At 42.5% G+C, this 21,953-nt stretch overlaps 1 protein-coding gene across 3 annotated transcripts in view; it reads right to left on the reverse strand.

Moving 5' to 3' along the window:
- The window catches only part of LPP (LIM domain containing preferred translocation partner in lipoma), a 634,535-nt gene that overhangs the window by 134,034 nt on the left and 478,548 nt on the right, over positions 1–21,953 (reverse strand). For all 3 annotated transcript variants that reach the window (XM_051991658.1, XM_051991659.1, XM_051991660.1), the window contains one exon: positions 8,819–8,942. In XM_051991658.1, the coding sequence (XP_051847618.1) occupies positions 8,819–8,942 (124 nt within the window). The remainder of the gene's footprint in view (positions 1–8,818; positions 8,943–21,953) is intronic.

Genomic DNA, 21,953 nt, shown 5'->3' on the forward strand with positions numbered 1-21,953 from the left:
TCCCTGTGATATCATTACAAGATGGTAGAAGGAAGAACCTTGTTTTTTGTCTTTTATTTATTTTCAGAGGACCAATGCCATTGCAGGTTATTTCTTGATTTGTTCATGAATTGAATTGAAGGGAGGCAGAGTTGAACAAAATCATTAGCCCCACTCTCTCTTTCTGAGATGTCAAAGTCTAGAATACTAGCAATAGTCTGGGATGCAGTGAATAGCCTTAATGAATGACCTCAGTGTGTTCAATGTCTGACCAAGTTCTAAGTACTCCCCGGCTGCCTTCACGGCCACTGGAACAAATTGTTCTCATCCACATATTCCAGCAGGGGAATCTTCCCAAGCTTGGGATAGACACTCCCCTGACTAATCGATAGGTTCCCTTCAAGTTGGTATAACCATCTTCTTATCAAACTTTCACCTGTCAGAGGAATGACCTGCCAGGAATCCAGATGAAGTTTTAACTAGTAAATAAATAGGAAATGCAAATAGGAATATAATCGGGGATGGGGAGGAGAGAAGGGGTGTTGGGCTTTTAAAAAGTGGGCAAAGCTCTGTTTATGTGTTTCCTTTTCATCACAAAGAAGGAAAGGGAATGAAAACACAGGATAGGGGTGTCCCTCCCCACCAGAAATAAACAAAAGAAAGCTATTGAGAACAGAACTCACTGCTTCAGGATGTTTCTAACAAATATGGAAACCTCCTCTTGGAAACATAATCAACAGACACTGTCCTATTATCGCACACTTGTTGTAACAGCCTCAGTGCCCAATTTAAAGAGATTGTCGATTAAAGACCAGTAGCACCCATGGCCGCCAGCCAGTTCTTCAGATTCCAGTTTCTGTATAGTTCATGCCCATTAAGTCTACAGTAAAGCCAAGATGGAGAGGAAGCAGGTATAAGGATGCTAATTTAATAAGGACGATAACCCTAAATGTTAATAGCTCATATTTAGAAAGATCTTTAAGGTTTCCAAAGTGCATTTTAATACATTATCTCATTGGATACAGAGCAGGGCAGAAAGACCGGTTCTAATGTCATCTCCATCCCATACTGCCTGAGTCTGAACTAGGGGACCGTAGTCTAGAAATGTAAAAGCAGATGCTCACTGCACTGGCAGAACCACTCCCATCCTGATGCTCAGATGGTAGTTTGAGGGTTTACATCCTCATTAGGACACCCTGCTAACAGTAGGGCTTTACACAAGCATTGAATGAATTTCCCCTAAAGTGAGGATCAGAGATGTCAGGCAGAAAGACAACTTAGAGGGGGCTGGTTGCCACACCCAGCCCCCAGCTGCCTTCTTGACTGCCCACTAGACACCGATCCTGGCCTTGGAAAATATAGAGCTCCTCATCTTGTTACCGGTGAAGGAACACCCAGAGCTCTTCTGGGCTGACTTGTAGCTGGAAATGAGGAAACTATGACTCAGGAAAACATATGCACATGAACTGGAAAGACTCCTGCAAAGGTGCTGCTTGTAGAGTTCTATTCTGCCCAGTGCTGCTCTGACTCGCGTGAATCATCACTTGATAAGATGTATCTAGGTCTGAGTTCACAAAAATAGCAACCCCCTCCCTACCTCCCAAAGCACTGGCCCTTCCTGGCCCCTGCCCTCCGTGAAGCTTGGATTTCGGTTTCTCAGCCAGGTAGGGAACTACAGCCCTCCAGCTCCCGGCCTGTATTCACAGCAGAAGCTCCAGCAATCACAGTGCCTGGGGGCTTGTCCCCAGAAAATAAAGAGCATCACAGCCCCCCTCCCTCCTTCCACCATCTACAGGGTCCCTAGTTTGGAAAATGCTGTAGTAATACTAAGAGACCAGGAGGAAAGGCTAATCCAATGCCTAAGGGGGAAAGAGTGACTTAATTAAACATTAATGTGTATTAAAATGGGATAAATGAAAACAAAAACTTAAGAGAAATAATTTTTTTTTTAATTTAGCCCTGTAAATATGTACTGCCCTGGGCAAATACGTTTTTAGCAGCAGTGGAGAGGGACAGATAGAGAGACAGAAAGATACAGAAACAGCAGGCACACAGAAGGGTGAGACCAAAAAAAAGGGGGGGAAAGGAAGGAAGGAAAGAGGGAGGGAGGAAGGGAGGAAGGAAGGAAACAAGGAAGGAAGGAAGGAAGGAAGGAAGGAAGAAAAGAAGGAAGGAAGGAAGGAAAACAGATTTTCATCAATCTAAAAGCAATCTTCCACTAAGACACATGAACATCTCTGTAGCAAACATAAAATGATCTTGTTTCCAATCAATGTCTCCTTTTCTCTGGGCTATTAGTTTTTGAATTTTTTTCTTCCATTGTGAGTTTGGGATTTTTAATTAATTAGGCCTTTTTTTTTTTTTTTTTTTTGATGAAAACATGATCTCTATTGTGTGAAGTTCCATCTGCACCTGCTGCTCTGGACCCACCTAGAGCAATGCCCCCATTAGTATCAAAAGTAGGCTTGCTTGCAAATTAATTCTCTTTTTACAAATTGAGAAATATGAGGAATACAGGAGGAATCACTTAGTGCCCCCCAGCTGGGGGCATATTTTTCAACTTTGTACCCAATTATGAAGCCGTGTCTGAAGGCCATTAAGTTGCTCACTCACTGACTTGGGTCATAATCAGTGATGAGTCGGGGACTAACATCCCCTAGGAAATGGCAGAATGATGCAGGGCAGAAGAGTACATGAAGATATTGTCACACTATAGGAAAAGACCAATATGGGGCATTCCCAGAAATATGAGAGGAGGGGTATGAAAGGTCACAAAATGAAGGGAGAAGATCCTGATGCACAAAGATTCCAAATATGGAACAGAAAGCAAGCCCCCAAATGCAGGTGAACACTTTTCAATTATCAATCATCAATGTCCCAGGAGGGCAGTTGAGGAACTACCGCCCACAAAGCAAAATGAGCTGACCACGGCATCTGGTCCTGAATCCCAGCAGTTCCCCTGGGCCTCAGACCCCTGGGCAATAGAAGGGAGGTGCTGATGAGATGCTGTCCAGGGTCCTGTGTTGCTCTAGATGTGGGATCCTAGGGAACCCTTCTCTTTTTTTGGAGAAGTAGGGGACTGGGTGTGAAATGTTGCCTCCACCACCACAGGCATTCTGGGTAAAGTGGTTTTCTTACTCTGAATGACAGAACATAGAATTTTGGAAGGTGAAAGGGACTTGAGAGTCATCTGGCCCAAGCAATGGCCCAAAAGGCATCCCTGCTGCCATATATCAAACAACGCTACAAACCTGGCGGCAGGGGGAGGGAGCAGACATAACGGAAAGGACCACGACACACTCAATATGCACTTTTTAAGTGCTCAGAGGATAACAAAACCTGAGCTAGGCATCTGAGGACAAGGAAAAGTAGACTAAAGCTTGCCTTGGAGATGCTTACATTTTGTAAGAGAAAAAACAAGGCTAATTGTTTATTCCCCAAACTAGAACAACAAAATCAGTTTTCTAAATAGACCTTAGATGCACTGAGTCTAATTTCAAGACAGAAGGGAAGAATAAAGAGAACCAGGACCCAAAATGAAGAAATAATTGTAAGCTCATGTTCAACAACACGAAAGTGGAGATTTGGAGGCCTCCTGCCAAGCGGCTCCTGCCCACCTCCAGAAGTGCATTCGGGGTGCTCCAGTTCAGGAATCTTCCCTTTGTAAGTGAACAAGAGGACATCATTCAGAAGCACTGGGCTTCTCTGCCAAGAAGCTGAAGGTCTGAGAGAGAGAGTGCTTCAAGGACAGTCGGAGCTGAATGCAATCTTCCTTCATAATAAGGAAGAATTAGAGGTGCACAGGAGCCAGCCAGCTCCCCTTCACCAACACACACACACACACACACACACACACACACACACACACACACACACACACACGGTAAAAAGTCTCCTTTTCTAGTCCAGTACATGGTGAGTCTCCACCCCATTGATTTTGCCATTCAATTCCAAAACCTCCTTCCCCATCCAAGCCCTGACCCTCGCCCCAGTCTCCATCAGTGATCTCATCTCTCATGGCTCCTTCCATCGCTCGGAGGGAGAGTCTGCTCCCGCACAGGCCCCTGGTAGCAGTTGCCCATGGAAACCCGTCGTTCAGGGATTCAGGCAAGCAGGCACTCGAACGAAGGCAGGCAGCCTCATTGCCTATGGATTTATGCTTGAAGACCAACTGACTGGTTAATTGAACTAAATGAGGAGCTCTCTCCAATTTCTAACTTCTCTCATGTTTCTCCCTTTCAATTGTGCTTGTATTCCATGTTCAAGGGTGCCATTGTTGGTCTGAAAAACAGACCAGAAGGCTTAGTTCAGAGGTCACGACCAGCATTTGGCTCAAAGAAATGGACTCTTCCCTCTAACTGGACGCCTCTGTCATCACATGAAGCCGAACTGAAGGACAGAAACTAGTATTTTTAAGGAAGGATGGAAAGAGAGATGGACCCATGCTATACTGTTTTACAAACCACCTTGCCATAGGGAACTAGGCTAAAAAAACTGTCCAAATGACAAGGTGAAATGGCTCTTCACGTGGCTCACTGGGAAAAAAGATATACATTTGTGGTATTTGCTGACACATTTCTGAGGTCTTAAGAGATAACTCAGACATAACTAAGCAGGAGTGAAACTGGGCTTCCTTTCCAGGTTCACGACAGAGACTGCGTCAAGATTCAAACTCTTCCCCCTCCTCTTGACCGCTACCCACTTGTCCTGACTAACTGTGGAAATAACCATTGATTCCTCCACCATCAACAGCACCCATTTCTGTACCTTTTTCCCCACTCACTTCTAATGAATTTCCCTTCCTCTTCTGCCCCTCTCAAAAACAAACAAGCATCTTTCCGGGTTGTCCTCAAGGGCAATCTCCTATAAGAGGACTTTCCTTGGGGTAGCTGGGTGGTGCAGTGGATAAGAGCACTGGCCCTGCTAACCTGAGTTCAAATCCTCACACTGCCACTTACTAGCTCTGTGATTCTGGGCAAGTCACAGACCATGATTGCCTCAAAAAGGGGGAAAAAAAGAAAGAAAGAAAGGGCTTTCCTTGCCCTCTTGTTGCTAGAATCTGCTTCAATCTTTGCACTGAATTTATATCCATTTTGAAAAGATATTATATTTACTTCTATAAAGCCTTGCCATAATAATTAGCTCCTTTCAGCCTAGAGGCACTGGCATGCCCCCAGAGGTTTATGGGGTTCCCTCTTCGGCTGCTTTTAGAAGTTTATATGAGATGAACAATTAAGAATAAAATCACAGGGAAAATGTCATCCACATCCAGGGAGACAACTATGGAGACTGAATGTGAATTGAAACATAGCATTTTCAACTTTTTCTTTGTTTGCTTTTTCTTTCTTCTATTTTCTTTTTCTCTCTTGGTCTGATTTTTCTTTCACAACATGACTAATATGGGATGTGTTTAAAAGGATTGTACATGTATAACTATATCTGATTGCTATCTTGGAGAGAGAAGAAGGAAGGAGAAAAAATTTGAAGCACAAAATGAATGTTGAAAATTATCTTTACATGTATTTGGAAAAATAAAATACTATTGAAAAATAAAATAAAATCACAATCGTTCCAAGCCCACAGTTTGTAAAGTTCCTAATATTTAAGAAGAGATCTGGCTCTCTACCTTAATTTATATTCATGTTTATCTCTCTAGTTGATCCCTGGCTTCTGTGGGATTGATGATGCAGAGATGAAGAAAACGTTGGCAAGACCATTCATGTATGATGGAATTCCTAGTTGTGGAGCTGACTGTGAGGAAAAGTAAGACCTATACCCTACATGCTACCAAAAGAAGCATTTCTCTCTGTGTCTCACACTGTCTCTCTCTGTCTCTGTCTCTCACTCTCTCTCTGGTAGTGACAGCTGGCATCCCTGCAATGGCCAGCTTCCTCCACTCCCATCCACAATGGAACCCGTAACAGAGTGTCCCACGACAGAACCAAGGTTTCACTTCAGAAGTCGGTGCTTCCAAGATTCTACCCAGAATTTGTATCTGGGGGATGCAAAGGTCAGAGACCTAGTTTAACAGCAAGTAAGAATGCTGAGCCTGAGTCGGGAACACCTGGCTTCAAATGGAGTAGCTGAGACCCCCAGTAAGATACTGATCCTCCACCTCCCCAAGTTGTCTCATCTATATAATAGAGGAAACAGTTGCATCATTGACAGAGAGACGAAGAGACAGAAACAGACAGAGATAGGGACAGAGATGGATACATGAGAGAGAGAGAGAGAGAGAGAGAGAGACTGAGAGACAGAGACAGAGACAGAGAAACAGAGATAGAAAGACAGACAGACATTTAGAGAGATAGGGACAGAGATGGATACATGAGAGAGAGCGAGAGAGACAGAGACAGAGACAGAGAGAGAGACAGAGAAACAGAGACAGAGAGAGAGACAGACAGACATTCAGAGAGATAGGGACAGAGACAGATACATGAGAGAGAGAAAGAGAGACAGAGAAACAGAGACAGAGAGCAAGAGAGAGACAGACAGACATTCAGAGAGATAGGGACAGAGACAGCAACATAAGAGAGACAGAGTTTGAGAGAAAGAGAGACAGATACATGGAATTGTCTGGGGTTGCAAAATTCATCATTGCCAGGGCTCTGAAAGAATGCCAAACAGGCAGAAAACTATGGAAGGCTCTGGTGCCTTATGGGATATGGCAGATCGACACACAATACTTTGAGAAAGAAAAGAGGTAGAGGAAGGCTCCAAATCAAGTCTCAAGGAAGGGCTTTTTCATCTGGAGCCCACAAATTGCCGCTGATTTGAATAAGTGACCTTTCTCCAGCCAATCTATTCAAATGGAATTATTTCAATAAAAATATTTCCATGACTTAATAGAATGCCTCAGAGATGTCCAAAAAAAAAGGTTAATTAGATTCTTCAAATCAAAGCCTCACCAGGATGAATTGCTTGCTTAGGGGGGAGATTTGCTGCCATTCTACTGAAGATGTAAAAGCCTATATGCTCTTAAGTACTTGTCAAGTTATTAGGAGACCCCCTGCTTTCCAGAGCTAAGGCTCAGCGAGCAGGCTGTGGCCCGAGCCCAGCACAACAACAATCCTTTGCGTTCTCCCTCCGGCAAAATCGCATAATGATTGTGCTGCTTTGACCAGCTCCAGGTGCTCTCTGAACTCGTACAAACATCAGACCAGCGCCGTGTTCCAGTCCTGAAGCCCCGCTGGGAAGCAAAGGGGTCATGGTCGCCGTCCCCCTCGTTATCAGGCTCCGAGTCCCTGAATAGCCACTGGGATCTCCCCACACTGCGGGGGCTCTCCCTACTAGGAGCAGGCCCCCCGCACATGTACACAGATCTCCTCGTTGCTTAGGAGCCCTTTCCCTCATTTTGAAATAAAACCTCTCTCTGATTCCGGCCTCCCCTGCCTCCAGCCCGCTCCGTCTGGCTCCGGCTGAAGGTCAGAACCTCCTTCAGTCTGACTGGAATACTATGACAACCATTAAGGCTATTACCTTGTCTCGATGTGACATTGTAAAGTCCATCTTAGAAATGTCACTCATGCTCCCTTTAACTCGGTTCCTTCATCAGGGCTAATAATGCCATAATATGATGGGTGTGGAAATAATTGGTAAACACTTGTGCAGGGAACATCCTGGAGCTCAGGGAACCCGAAAGCCCCATCCTCAGTCGCCCTAATCCCAGGGTTTGCTGAAAGCTTTCTGTTACCTGCTTATGCAGCAGAGAACAAAGGTGTCAGGTGGATTGTCTGAAAGGAGCCTCTGCCCATCACCCTTGTTTTGTTTTATCGCCTCACAATATGCTTTAATATAATACAATTGAATTTGTTGAAACCAGACCAATAAAATGTAAGTCATTCAGCTGACAGCTGTTTACTGTGCTCCAGTTCCCATGGCAATTGGTCAAAACTTTCAATAGCAGCCTGCAGGTCCACGCCAGATTTGAACAAGGCAATGCTCATCTCACACTATCTGAACTTTGCACCAAACCATCACTCCTTTCGACTCCAGAGAGTGAACTTTCTCCCTTCCTCCCCTCCCCCCATTTGGGACTAGTCTTTAGGAGTGTTTCCTCTCACTAAACGAAGCTCCCTTTCGTTAAGGATCCGAGATGTCATTGGTGAAACGCTCTTAGTCTTCCTTGTGACCCCTCGATATCTCATTCAAGGCTGAGAAGGTCCTCTTTCACCCGCCCTCCACCCATCTTAATCCCATTCGTTTTCTAAGGGTTCCCTGAACCACAGGCTCTGTCACAAGCTTTCCCTAAAGGCCCTTCCCTCAGCAACAAGAGAGTCTAGGAAGTAGAGATGGGGAAGGACTGGGTAAAAAGATGAGAAGATTGTGATGTTTCAGAAACTAAAGAAGGTTAGAGACAGAAAAAGGACCTTGCATCTGATATAAATAAATATATAAATGAAATAACAATGAATATAATAATAAAATGATGAATATAATATAATAAATATATAAATGAAATAACAATGAATATAATAATGGTATTATTAATGATAATAATAATGAAAAAATACCCTTCCCAGCCATCTCTGATGTCCCACTGTCACTCTCAGAGGAAGAAGTTCAGGTGAAATCATTCTGCTTGAGAACTAGCCCCTCAAAAGGGACATTGCAATTATTCTGATTGTACCTTGATTGTACCTTGAGCTCCTTCCAGACAGGGATCACTGTTCTGTTTGTGCCTCAGTGCTCAGTGCAGTGCCTGACACGTGCTTAAGAAATCTCTGTTAACTGATCTGGAACCAGAGGAACATGTAATATTTGGATCGATTGCATGAATTAAAAGTATCTGAGGTCAAAGGACACTGGCTTTAGGGATCCACTTTGCGGCAGCACTTACCAAAGTATTCATCAGAGGGGGGGTTCTCCATGTCATACAACATCTTCTTGGTGAGATGCTCCAGTTCATCCTCTGGGCGGAAGGACGGGCCAGAAACAGGGCCCCCGGGACCAGGATGGCCACCCTGGAGGAGGAAAACAAACACCTTTAGATTTCCCAAGAGGAAGCCCTTCATCTGTGCAGGACCCCGAGTTTGGGGGGATAAATCATTAGCTCTGACAGTGTGTGTCTCCGTGGGTGCGTGCGATCTGAGGAGAGCCTGGTGGCTTTCAGGTCAAACCTGGTCTTGGAAAAGCAGCCCCACTTCGATACATTCAATAAGTTGCCACGTGGTCTCAGATTAAAGCCCTTCAATGAGGGGTAACCTTCCACCCTTCAGGGAAACCCATCCCAATGGGGATCAGCCTTACAGCCTCCTGACATTGATCCCCTTAGAGCCCCCCCCTGCCCCCCTCCCAATTCTGCCTGGTAATAAGTGCTTCATAAATGCTACTGGACAAAACCGATGATCTAAATGAGCCTCTTTTCCTCTTTCACCCAGGACCCATGGTTCTACCCTAGGAAACCAGAAAGAGATTTCAGCCTTTTTATTTTTCTATGTGATAATCTTTCAGGTGAAGGCTGCTCATCCATCCTTCATTCAAGCCCCAGCATCCCCTTACTATTGTACCTAATCCACTAAGTCTCAGTTTCTAAATCTGTAAAAAGGGGGGAGCTGCATCATGGGGCTTCATGATCCCAGGCGTCAGCTCCAAGAACACTGAAGGATATAGGCCGACTGTTTAGGCAGCAGCCCAGGGAAGTCTGCGAAGGCTTCATTCTGCAGATTGAACGCAGGGAGACGATTTGTTGTTAGGATAAAGCGGCGGCTCCTGCTCCTGGAGCCCAGACCCACAGAGACAGAATCACAAGTTCTTGGAATATTGAGACCCATTTGCACACAGCTCACTGTACAATAAAGACCGAAAGGTATTATGTAAGGGCCGTGACGTGATGCTCTTTCACCTACCTTCTACCTATCTTCATCCTATCTGTTTTCTAAGGGCTCCGTGAATCACAGGATCTGTCATACGCTTTCCTTAAATACCCTTCCCAGGCGTCTCCGCCGTCTCCCACTGTCACCCTCAGAGGAACCATTCTGCAGAAGAACTTCCCCCTCAGCTGTGACATGCCAACTACTCTGTACATACCTCGAAGGGGTCTTGGATCACTTGGATTTGGATGGATCCCTAAAGGAATCAATAAAGGAGCTTTGGGGACTCGAAAAACCAAAGGAGGTCAGCCTCCCATTATTCCCCAGTTTCAAGGAGGTTCCAGAGGATGTCCATATTCCAAGCTCCACAGATTGAGTCACCACATGCAGTCACCAATGCAAATAGAAAGGAAAATCTGATTTTTTTTTTTTTTCTGGAAGGACCTGGGAGCTTCTCAGACAACCCAGGGCAGCTAGTACGTGGGCAGGAGACAGAACCTTCATGTAATCTAAGATGCTAGAACCCAAGGCGTTCCCGAGTCTCTGGGAATCTGGGACAGACAGAAAATTATCCCCTTTGGGTACCGTGGATAAGAAGGTTAGAACCGGACAGATGAGTGTGTAAGTCCCCTAGGCTGATTAGGGGCACTGCACCTGGGGCTTGTGAGCAGGTAGCCACGGCTCCCCTCGATGCAAAGCATTCTATCCTCAAGCATTTCCCTTCAGCTCTGAGATTACTTCTGTGTGCCAGGAGGTATGATCCATGTTCTGAGCTGCATGTCAAGAGACGGCGAGCTCCCTATTGGCAGGTAGGGACATTTGGGGGCTGGGACATCCACTGGTTAGCACCTCGCCTGCCATACAGGGTTGTGAGAAACATCTTTGGATGGAATTTAACCAGCACTCACACTGACCCAAGGCACATCCCTGCCGGGGGAACGATCTACAAAGCAACAATCCCAAGTGAATATTCATCCCTCTCCGCCACAGTGAGTTTCAATCCGGGCTGATTTATTTGCACAGAAAAGAGACAACAGGACCCACGAAGAATTCTAAGTAAAGAGGGGAGAGGAGGAAGTTCATGCGGGACTACAGGAGAGTTCATATGTTCATTTCAGAAATGGAAATGATGGCAGTGGGAAGGGGGCTGGTCAACCTTGATGTCAGGAGAGCCTTGGGTTCAAATCATGCCATCAAGTCTTGGCTTAGTCACTTGTGAAACAGCAATCGGAGGATTTAGATCTATGGGACCAGAGCCCAGTTCAGTGAGAAGCAGGAGCATACTTCCAACAATGATCCATTAAAAGGAGAAGCCATTTTTACAGATGATTAAATGGAGGCTCTAAAGTGGTAAGAAACACAATGACTTTGCCTGCGTGAAGCTGAGGGAGGACTTTGGGTTCTTTTGAAACGACTTCTCTAAAACACTAAAGATTTATGAGAACGTAGGTAATGTCAACTAAGCCAAAGCAGGAAAACTAATACACAGAATGGCCATGAAAGTAGAAATGGAAAGAGTAAGAACTCGGCCATGGAACCCCGTGGAACCAACAGCCGAGCCCGGCCCCGAAGTAGGGGAAGAATGGACGTTCCCCACCCTCCCTTGTAGATGTGGAGGACCACGGGCAGGGAACGCAGCACATGATGTCAGACTGTCCTTCAATTTCTTTTTTCTAGATTTTTCTTTTAGGAGATGGTTTTCTGGAAGAGGAGGAAGGAGGAGTATCTCAAGAATAAAGGGCGATATAAAAATGCATCTACCTAATGAGATATAGGTGTGTGTGTTTAAAAATATAGTATAATCCACACAGATAAAATACATATATGTGCCTCAACTCACTGAAAAAAACCACACAAATTAAAGTCTTTTACAATTAAGGCCTGGAGACAGCTTGGCTTCAAAGCACCCCGGATACTCCTCATTTGATTCCTGGGGCTTTTTCTTATTTATAACTTCCTTGGTCTTTACAGAGCATCTTTCTTTGAGGAGTTCCAACTGTTTCACAAACACTGGCAACCAAAGAAACAGAAAACCTCGTCATGAGGCTGGGAGAAAAGCAACGATCTCATTAATTTAGGAAGTTCAAAAAAGAAAGAAAGAAAGAAAAATTCACACAGAATAAGCATCCCAAACAAACCAGAAACAACAAAACAAACAACAGCCCCCAAAAGCAAAAAACAAAAACGTTAAAAAGCTCAAAAAGGAAACTGATTTCAAGACCATTGGAGGGGAGAAGCAGGAGGGGGAGCAACACAACTTAAAGCCATATGTGAGAGGGCCAAGAAAGTGGAACGTGTCAGGAAAAATCGGGAGTCTGGGACAAGAAAAACCAAAAGGTTATTACTTGTTCATGGAGCTTCTCCTGCCTGAAGAACTGCCCAACTATCCCTCCTTTAAGGTGCAGTTCAGGTGCCACCAGGAGCCTCTAGGAGAACTTTCTCCCGATCTCCATGATTGCTGCTCCTTGAGTCATTTCAGCCATTCCCAGCCACTCCCAACTCTTTATGACCACTTTGGGGATTTCTTGGTAGAGACACTGAATTGATTTTTCCTTTCCTTCATCAGCTCATTTTATAGATAAAGAAACGGAGGCACACAAGGTTAATTTAATAAGTGTCTGAGACTGGATGTCAACTCAGATTCACTATATCACCCAGCTTTCCGAGAGGCCCATCATCCCCTATCCAAGTTACTTCCTCATAATCTAGGTCATATTTACTCATGGGAGTGAGGATTGGAGCACTTTGCTCTAGAACAATGTTTGATTCCTTGCCTGGTACATCCTAGTGCCTGGCACATAGTAGGCACTTCACTAGAGGTCCATCTTCTCCTAACCAAGTTACTTCCTCATAATTTTCTGTCTAGGTCATGTTTACTCATGCAAGTGAGGGCTGAAGCACTTTGCTCTAGAACAATGTTTGATTCCTTGCCTGGTACATCCTAGTGCCTGGCACATAATAGGCACTTAATCACCTAGAAGTCCATCGTCCCCCAACCAAGTTACTGCCTCATAATCTAGCTCATATTTACTCATGGGAGTGAGGGTTGGAGCACTTTGCTCTAGAACAATATGAGGGTACAGCCTATTTCATTTCCTGCTGGTACATTCTAGTGTCTGGCACATAGTAGGTACTTAATCACCTTTTGTTGAATTTATAAGAGAAAGTTATTCAGTTGTGAAGTCAAATCACTGTGGGTTTTATTTTCCTTTCTGTGTAACGTGGGGCATGTGGTTTTATCTCTTTGACCTCAGGATTTTCTTCTGTAGAATGTGGAGCCTGAACGAACTGGACTCTGGGACTATTACACTGTGAATTCAGGTCTTGCTGTTTTTTAGAAGAGGTCGCTTCAATAATTTCGTGGTATTATTTTGATGATATCTGGATAAAAGCAAACAAACACAAACCTTCTGCTCTACCTCCACCTGCTCCTTGGGAGTTTAGTTTTTCAACTCTACACTTGCCTGTGGTCACTGGGTATTAGCTCAGAGGTGAAGGGACGGGCTGTGCAAAACTTCATGCTCTTCGTCTCGCTCAGGCCTTTTACAGAAATCCACAGAACACTTGAAGAAAAGATGGAAACATGGTGGGTTTCGATGAGAGGGTCAAAAACTCTTAATAGCCACAATTTCGCTGTTTGAGTGTGTGTTACTCATTTCCTTTTTTCTCTGTCTTTGATAAAATCATAATGAGAGGAATAATAGCAAGTAGCTCACAATTCGGATTGGTCATGGGAAAATAAACACCGGACAAGGAAAGTCTTGGTGTCTGGGAGCCCTTCTGTAGGAGGATGAAATGAGCACTGGATTTTAGGGATACCAGAGCAGGAAGGATGGATCTGTACATGAATCAAACGGTCAACTAGAGTGAAGGGCAAAACCACGACTTCTGTGGGAGGACCATTCTATTATGGGATGCAACTAATGGACAGGAAGCTTTCCCTGACATCATGAAGCCAATTGTACCATGTTCATAGATCTCATACCCTTCAGTTCTACAAATACTGGGAGAGAGTCAAAGGGTGAGCACTCTCAAGTCCACGTTTCATTTCAGGGGACGGAAAACTCCTTAGAGCGAGGGAAAATTTCAGTAACAATCCACTCTCTGCTTCATCCTCGATCTAAAAAAGAATTGCATGCTCTGTGCTGGGAATCTGGCCCCTGCTTCTCTCAATGTAGCATTAACAATTCAAGGAAAATTTAAAAAAAAAGATTGAAATCCAAATATTAAAATTGTCAGTACCTTTTAGCTTATAAGAAACAAGTGAAAAAACACATAATTCCTTTCATTGTCCAAATGTTACATAGCAAAAAAAACAAAAAAACAAAAAAAAACTATTGGCAAATAATGTATTAGGAAAGGATATTACAGGATTTATTTCACCAGGATTATTTCTTTTAAGAAATCATCTTTTTAAGTCAAATATTTCCTCACTGATATGACATGATGTCAAAGAATTGAACATTATGATTTAAAAAAAAAAGAGAGGGGTGTGGTGGGAGTAAGTCAGAAAACAGATTTTCAACAATCATCTCCTCAAAAAGTAGTGACATGAAAAACAAAATGTTTACATGGAAGAGTAAGAAGGGGGAAACATGGACGATCAGAAACCAGAAATAATGACATTGGCTGACAGAAATATAAAGACTGAGTGGAAGGCCTAAGGTGGATCTCTCCTACGTTGGAGAACATGAGCAAGTATTATAGAGGATGAGATGACATGGGAAGACTGTGACTCATATGATGGATGAAACAAGCCCATGAGTCTGCAACCATTCACTGAGACACTAAACTCTACAACTCTAAGACAGAGACCCCAGAAGCATCAAAGGATCTTGGAGCTGGAAGGCATTTGCTGTCCTATCCCCAATGAGGTCTCCGGAATGGAACCCCACTGTTCCTTCAGGACCTCTTGAGAAAGCCCAAGTGCTCCAATGTCTATCTGCCTCCGTATTTTTATCAGCTCATATTGAGCTTATACTGTACACTGAAACCCACAGACTTATTCATCCAAACATCTCTGAAAACAACTTCCCCATAATAATAACTACAAATGTGATTTTGTTAACCCAATTGTGAGATTTTACATTTAACCTCCTTAAATTTCAACTAATGATATTCAACATCTCCCTATTCCACAACAACCTTCTCCCACATACCTCCCAATAGTTCTGTGTTCCCTTTGGTAATTAGGTTTGTTTGTTTTATTTCGAGCTTAGGCTATTGAAAAACTGTTTTTTGGATCCCAATTGTATCCTGGAAATGTGTCAGATACAAATTTGATAAGCATCTTGACAATGAGCAATTTCATGAATGAGAAAAAACATTTACTAATGCTTAGTAGACACTTACTAGGTGCCAGGAATCTATGGCTTTTTCCAAGTCACTGGTAAAATATTAAATAGCCCAGGGACAAAGAGAGGTGTCTGGGGTACTTCATCACAGACTCTTTCCCAGGGCAACAATGAATGACAGTCATTAATGACTATGTGGTCCAGTCATTTGACCATTGTAACATCTACCTACCGTATCTCTCCATTTTGTATACAAGAACAGCATACCAAATTCACCAAATGCTTGGCTGAAATCAAGGTGAAACTATTGCTAGAAAATCTCCCGATTCACTAGTTTAGAAATACTGTCAAAAATATAAATAGGGTTATTCTGATACAAACTATTCCTTTTTAAGATATGTTGCCTCTCTTGGACCATTGCTTTCTTTCGTGGCTACTCAGTAACCATCCATTCTAGCCACAACCCACCACAGTGACTGTCACATAATAGGCACTTAATAAATGCCTGTTGATAGATGATTTAATTAAAAAATTTGTCCTCTAAGGATATTTATGGAAAATTTGACCACAATATTCTGAGGAACCTGGGGTTCCTGATTCTTTTTTTTTTTTTTAATACATTGATAACTGCTTCAGTATAATTTTAATATCACTGGTCTCTTTGGTAATCCTATGTATTTTATTTTATGAATTTTAGAACATTATTCTAAAAGAAGCCTACATGAATTGCCAAAAAGGAATGTACCACATGCAAAATTTTTTAATAACTTCTGATTTGAGACAGATTTTTTTTAATACCTTAAAACAGGAAGAAGGAACCTTAGTGAGTTCCATTCAATTGCTATGGATCTATGAATTATAAGATACTTAGTCAAACATCTAGAGTCTAGTAAAAATCTAATATTATATAGTGAAAAAAGAAACTTAGTGATAAAGCCACCTGAGATAAAGCCACACAGGCCTCCTTCTCTCTTCTCAGAAAAGAAGAAAATATTTTTCTTGGAAGAACATTTTCTCACAGATATTGTTATTAATCATCAATTAATCTTTGTCCACTTCCAACATGTCTCCTGTTGCCCAGGGTCTTTCCAAGATAATGAATGCTAGGACAACACAAGCTCCGGAGTCATTTTGGTAAGACCCCAAAACCCTAATGCTGAGGACTAGATATTTTTTCTCTGCCAAAGACCCAGAAGTTTGAAGGGTCTCATCACCAGGTTAATTGGCAGCAGAAGAAAGATGTCAGCCACAAACATATACAAGTTCCATCCATCAGTTCTTTAAATCTATATTGTAGAAGGGAAAGCTTTGGTGTTTGAAAGAGACATGCACTGATATTAATGTGTGATGGACATTTTGTAAGTATGCTTTTGAAAGCAAAAGTGACACAGTTTATGAGGAACTATTTACTCTTTCACTTATATTTCAGAAGTGGACATTAAACATATCTTGGAATGTGATATTCCAATGGGCAAAGGAGCTAGGATTATAACCAAGAGTAACTCCCCAGAAAAACTGAGTATAATTCTTCAAGGGAAGAAAAATGGATATTTACTGAAATTTGAAATTTTCAAACATTCTTAATTAAAAGACTAGAGCTGAATTAAAAAAAAACTTGACTTTTAAATACAAGAGTCAAGAGAAGCATAAAAAAAGAGAAATAGGAAAGGGAAATTATAAGGGACTCAGTAAGGTTAATATTTTATAGTTCTATATGAGAAGAAGTTAATTGTAATTCCTGATAATTTTATTATTACTAGAGCAGTTAGAAAAGGTATACACAAAGAGATGAAATTTGTATGATTACTTAGATAATAATAATAATAATAGGAGAGAAAGAGGGATGCACTAGAAGAAGAAAGAGAGAGAAAGGTGATAGTGATTTCAAACAAAAGAGATATGAAAGAACTTTTATAATGAGAGCTGGGGAGGGGGGCAATGCTTCAACTTTACTCTCATTAGAATTGACTCAAAAAGAAATAACAAAGTTGGGTGTAGAAATTTATCTTACCTTACAGGGAAGTAGGAGAGTAAAGAGATAAGTGAAAGCGAGGGGGAAGGGGAACCGATAAAAGGGAGGACAGATTTTTTTTTTAAAGCGGTGGTCAGAAGCAAAGCATACTTTTGAGGAAGGAAATGGTAGAAAGAGGGAAAGAAGAATAAACAGAGAAAAAATAGGATGGGGGGAAATACCCGGTTCATAATCATAACTGTGAATGTGAATGGGATGAACTTGCCCATAAAATGGAAACAGATAGCAGCATAGATTTGAAACCACAATCTAACAACATGTTGTTTATAAGAAATACTCTTGAAACAGAGAGACATGCGAAGTGAAAATAAGGGGCCAGGGCACACCTTATCGGGCTTTAGCGGAGGATGAAGATATCATTTAATCTCCTGAGCCTTAGTCTTATCATTTTAAAAAAGGATTTTTTTTTAGATTAGATTAGATTAGATGACTTCTAAAGTTGTTTTTAAGCTCTAATCCCATGGTCATATTTCCCAGGTTACAGTTTGCTTGCTTGACAGTGTATGTAAAGTTAAGAAACCTAATTTTAAAAGTCTGGTCATCTGGCTTCTCTTGAAAACTTCAATTTCATTCTAGATCTTGTCTGGCATATAGTAGGTGATTGATAAATGCCTGTTGACTTATTACTGGGATTGTACATTTGATAGTAATATTCTAATTAGAATAAAAGACCTATTAGAAACAAATAAAAAAAAAGAATTAATGGACAAAACTTAGCCTCATGGACCCACTGAATATAGGGGAAAGTAATATTCTAATTAGAATAAAAGACCTATTAGAAACAAATTAAAAAAAAAGAATTAATGGACAAAATTTAGCCTCATGGACCCACTGAATATAGGGGAAAGTAATATTCTAATTAGAATAAAAGACCTATTAGAAACAAATAAAAAAAAAAAGAATTAATGGACAAAACTTAGTCTCATGGACCCACTGAATATAGGGGAAAGTAATATTCTAATTAGAATAAAAGACCTATTAGAAACAAATTTAAAAAAAAAGAATTAATGGACAAAACTTAGCCTCATGGACCCACTGAATATAGGGAAAAACATCACCCTATCTCAATGGTTCCTATAGACAATTGTATATATATAGTGTCACAAAAGTGTTAGTGTACTTTTAAACTTCAGTACCTTCATACTGTACTATGACTTTTGGAAAACTGTTTTAAAGCAGTAATTGTCTAAGTGTTATCTGGTGATCATCCCTGAGACCGTTTATGAATACCTGTGATGTCAAAATTATTTTGATAATGCTAAAATGGATTTATTTCTAATCTGTTAAATATTATTACATATAAAACATAGTCAAAAGTTGTTTGTGGTGACTCAATGTATTTTTAGAGTTCTTTGTATTAGAGCATTAGAAATACAATGGATAATGATGGCCTTAAGGTATATATCTTAAATTATGTCAGTAAATAGGGTTAGCAATGAGATACGTGATTAGAGTCTTGCATGAGGCACCTTCCTCAACAAGAGGAGATGTGCTCCTTCTCTGAGTTCAGAGCCTTATAGAGGAGGAGAGCCAGAATGTGTCAGCAGCTTAGTTTTTAGAAGAAGTCTACTCTGAATGACTGTGGAAGGAGGAAGTGGAGGGAGAGTATGGCATTGTAGAGAAATTCATTGATTTCAAACATCTCCCTCTCCCAGGATTCTGGGTAGATGAGGAGGAGTCTCTGTATATCCCTGACATGAGTATACACATCTCTACAGGTGATCTATAGATATTATTTGACAAACCAAGTGTTTTGGTTAAAGCAACAGACATTCCTGATTTCAAAGTTGTTTTCTCACTTATTTGTAACTTCCTGGACTCTTCCTCAAACAGGAGCAAGTTTCCAGTCTTATGCAACAAATTAATTTCTCGATGGAAGCAGGGGTAATGGTCACACACCCCAAGCCAATGACCCAGAAAAGACTTCGAAGAAGTTCAGGAACTCTAGATTTAGCCTCTGTACAGTGACTGCTGGCCCAGAATTCCTAAGCAAAGCCCAGCTTCCAAGGAGGCTTCTGAGCATCGGTACCTCTAGGCACTCCCAATCTGCTGCTAAAGGGTTCATCAGTGGGAGGAGATGACTAGTGGAAATAATCTGGGATGGGGAGAGCTGATAAAATAAAGCGAAAGGGCCGCCATTTTACCTGCTGCTGTCATCCACTTCTTTTCTCCTTGGATACTCATGGCTTCCCTTACTTTAAAAATTCAAATAGTGGCTGAAGTATCTGCCAAGATAAGCTGTGAGGAGCTCTACAAACAAGAGGTGAGATGCTAAATATCATGAAGCATCCTCGGTTGGCAGATTTTGCAGGTGGTAGATCAGGATGCTCTACCTGAGGAAATAGAAGGCTACTTCCTCCTCATGTCATCTTAGGCAAGTCACCAAACCACACTGGGCCTCAGTTTCCTGGGCTGTTAAATGAGGGAATAGGTTTGTGTGATTTCTGAGGTCTTTTCCAAATCTGAATGCATGATTTTGGACGGTTGGCTTGGAAGACCCTGGTTTTATTCCCATTATGTCTGAGCCTGATGCAGACATGAGCTCCATCTCCACAATGAACAAATGAAGTGATTTTTTTTTTAAAGCTTCTATTTGGTAGCTATTTCTCTAGACACCGTGTTAGGTCTCAGGACATAGAGAAATACAAATACCCCATTCCCTAGGGGCCAACATCCTAAGATGAGCACACAATAACTATCAGGAAGAAAGGGAGAAAGGGGAGTTTTGGTCTGGAATCACCAAGAGCGTGTGACTTGATTGCCATTATCTTTCCAACTAGTCATGATTTTCAAAGGAGACCAGAACAAGATGAGTGCTCTAAGTGGGTTCTAGTGGAAGCTGTGACCCTAATTTTCTGTGTGACCCTCACCAAGACAAGATTATTTGGGCCCTTCTTTCTTTACTGTCAAGTGACGCAAGAGGAGTGATCGTTCCCAAGTCCATTACATGTCCATCATTTTTGACTTTCTCAGGGTCCTTTACAAGAACCGAAACTCCTCGGGCAGTGGACAAAATTTGGATGATATACATCACTTCCATCTCAGAAACATTTTTAATCCCTCAACAAACACCCGATTGTGCCCAGGCAGAAAGGGAAATCACAGATATTTACACCTCTCAACATGGGGCATGTGTGCTTAAATGCACTGTAAGTGGAAACCTCCTGGAACAGAGTTATTTCCCCAAGCGCAGGGGGGTAGCGGGAGGGGGCACACACCGAAAAGCTGATCACCTTGGTCAGCACCCACTGAGAGATTCACACCCCATTCAGCACTTTCACTGTGACTCAGCCATCTGTGAGGCAGATGTCTCCAACCTACCAAACTTTCTCTTGGTGATCACCTCCTCCCCCCACCCCCAGAGCCCCAGGTGCAGACCGGTCACAAAATGCAGGATCCTTCAGATAGATCTGTCACAGGCCCCCCGACGGAAACAACCCTGGTTACGCCGGGATCTGGGCTAAGTGCTGGAGACGTGGATGTGACCAAGGAAGGTAGCCTCTGCCCTCAAAGAGCTTCTATGGCAAAACCATCAAGTGCAGGGAATGGTGTCTGAGGGAGCAGCCACGTTTGGACCAGGAAGACGAAGGGATGGCGAGGGGAGTCCAGTGCAGTGGAGGGTCAAGTTTAGCTCGCCCCCGGCCTTCTCCTCTTCCTCGCCTTTCCCCACCACCTGTCCATGGGTTAGGTATTGATGGAAGATGGGCAGAAAGCAGCAGAATGATGGAATGGGGGAGAGGAGACAGCCAGGCTCCAAGAAGGGACGTGGCTCAGGGAGCCCAAGGCTTAGAGTACTCTCTTCTCCACTGTACAAGGAAGGCAAGGCTGGGCCATCTCTTAGAACAAGCCTTCCACGGCCTTCCCTCAGATGTTAGAGCTCTTCCCAACCGAAGGGTATTTTTTTTGTTTTTATTCTTCTGCAAACATGTTATGGTCCCGCTTCCGATGGAAGGCAGCCTCCATGAGAACAGGACTGTTTAATTTGCATCTCTGTACTCCCAGTATGTAATAGTGAGAAGCAATTAATAAATACTGGTCAAATTTAATGGAAGTCAAATCAACAAGGCAAGGAAGAAAGAAGTTACATCCCATGTTAGTCGTTCCTTTAAACTATATGTTCTATACTACAGGAAGCTTTGGTATATATGCTGCATATAATATACATGCTATCCAAGTGTTTATTCACACACACTTATACACATATATGTTCTATACCAAAGGAAGCTATGATGCATATGATATATATGTGTATATCTATCTCTATATCAATATATAGAGATATAGAGATGTATAAAACAAAGTTACACACACACACACACACACACACACACACACTCCCATACATACACACATTTATACTATACCCCCCTTTAAAACAAGCTCAGTACTTATTAGTGTGGATGACACTTCTCACTCCTGGGCCCATTATTCATTATTCCAGTTCCCATCGCATATTCCCACTGGGCTGAAATCAATGACAATATTTTATATATAAAATTGCATTTGCACACGAGAATTAAAATAATCCAATGACTTCTCAAGGTTCATTATGTGCACTCCACAGGGCCTGGCTACAGAACACGGATCGTACACCTAAGTCTGTGTGAAAGGGGAAGCCGGGCAGAACCTCAGGGCACAATCTGCTTTGGGACATCACATCCAGCCTCAAACACTTGCTACGTGTGTGACCCTGTTTGCCTCAGTTTCCTCATCTGTAAAATGGGCTGGAGAAGGAAAAGGCCCACCAGCATCCCTGCCAAGGAAACCCAAAGGGGATCTCAGAGAGTCAGCCACAACGTGGCCGCCGCTGCCTGGCGCACTCGGTCCTGCGGAGGA

Source organism: Antechinus flavipes, chromosome 3 (assembly GCF_016432865.1).
Source record: "Antechinus flavipes isolate AdamAnt ecotype Samford, QLD, Australia chromosome 3, AdamAnt_v2, whole genome shotgun sequence".
In the NCBI taxonomy this organism is placed as follows: domain Eukaryota; kingdom Metazoa; phylum Chordata; class Mammalia; order Dasyuromorphia; family Dasyuridae; genus Antechinus; species Antechinus flavipes.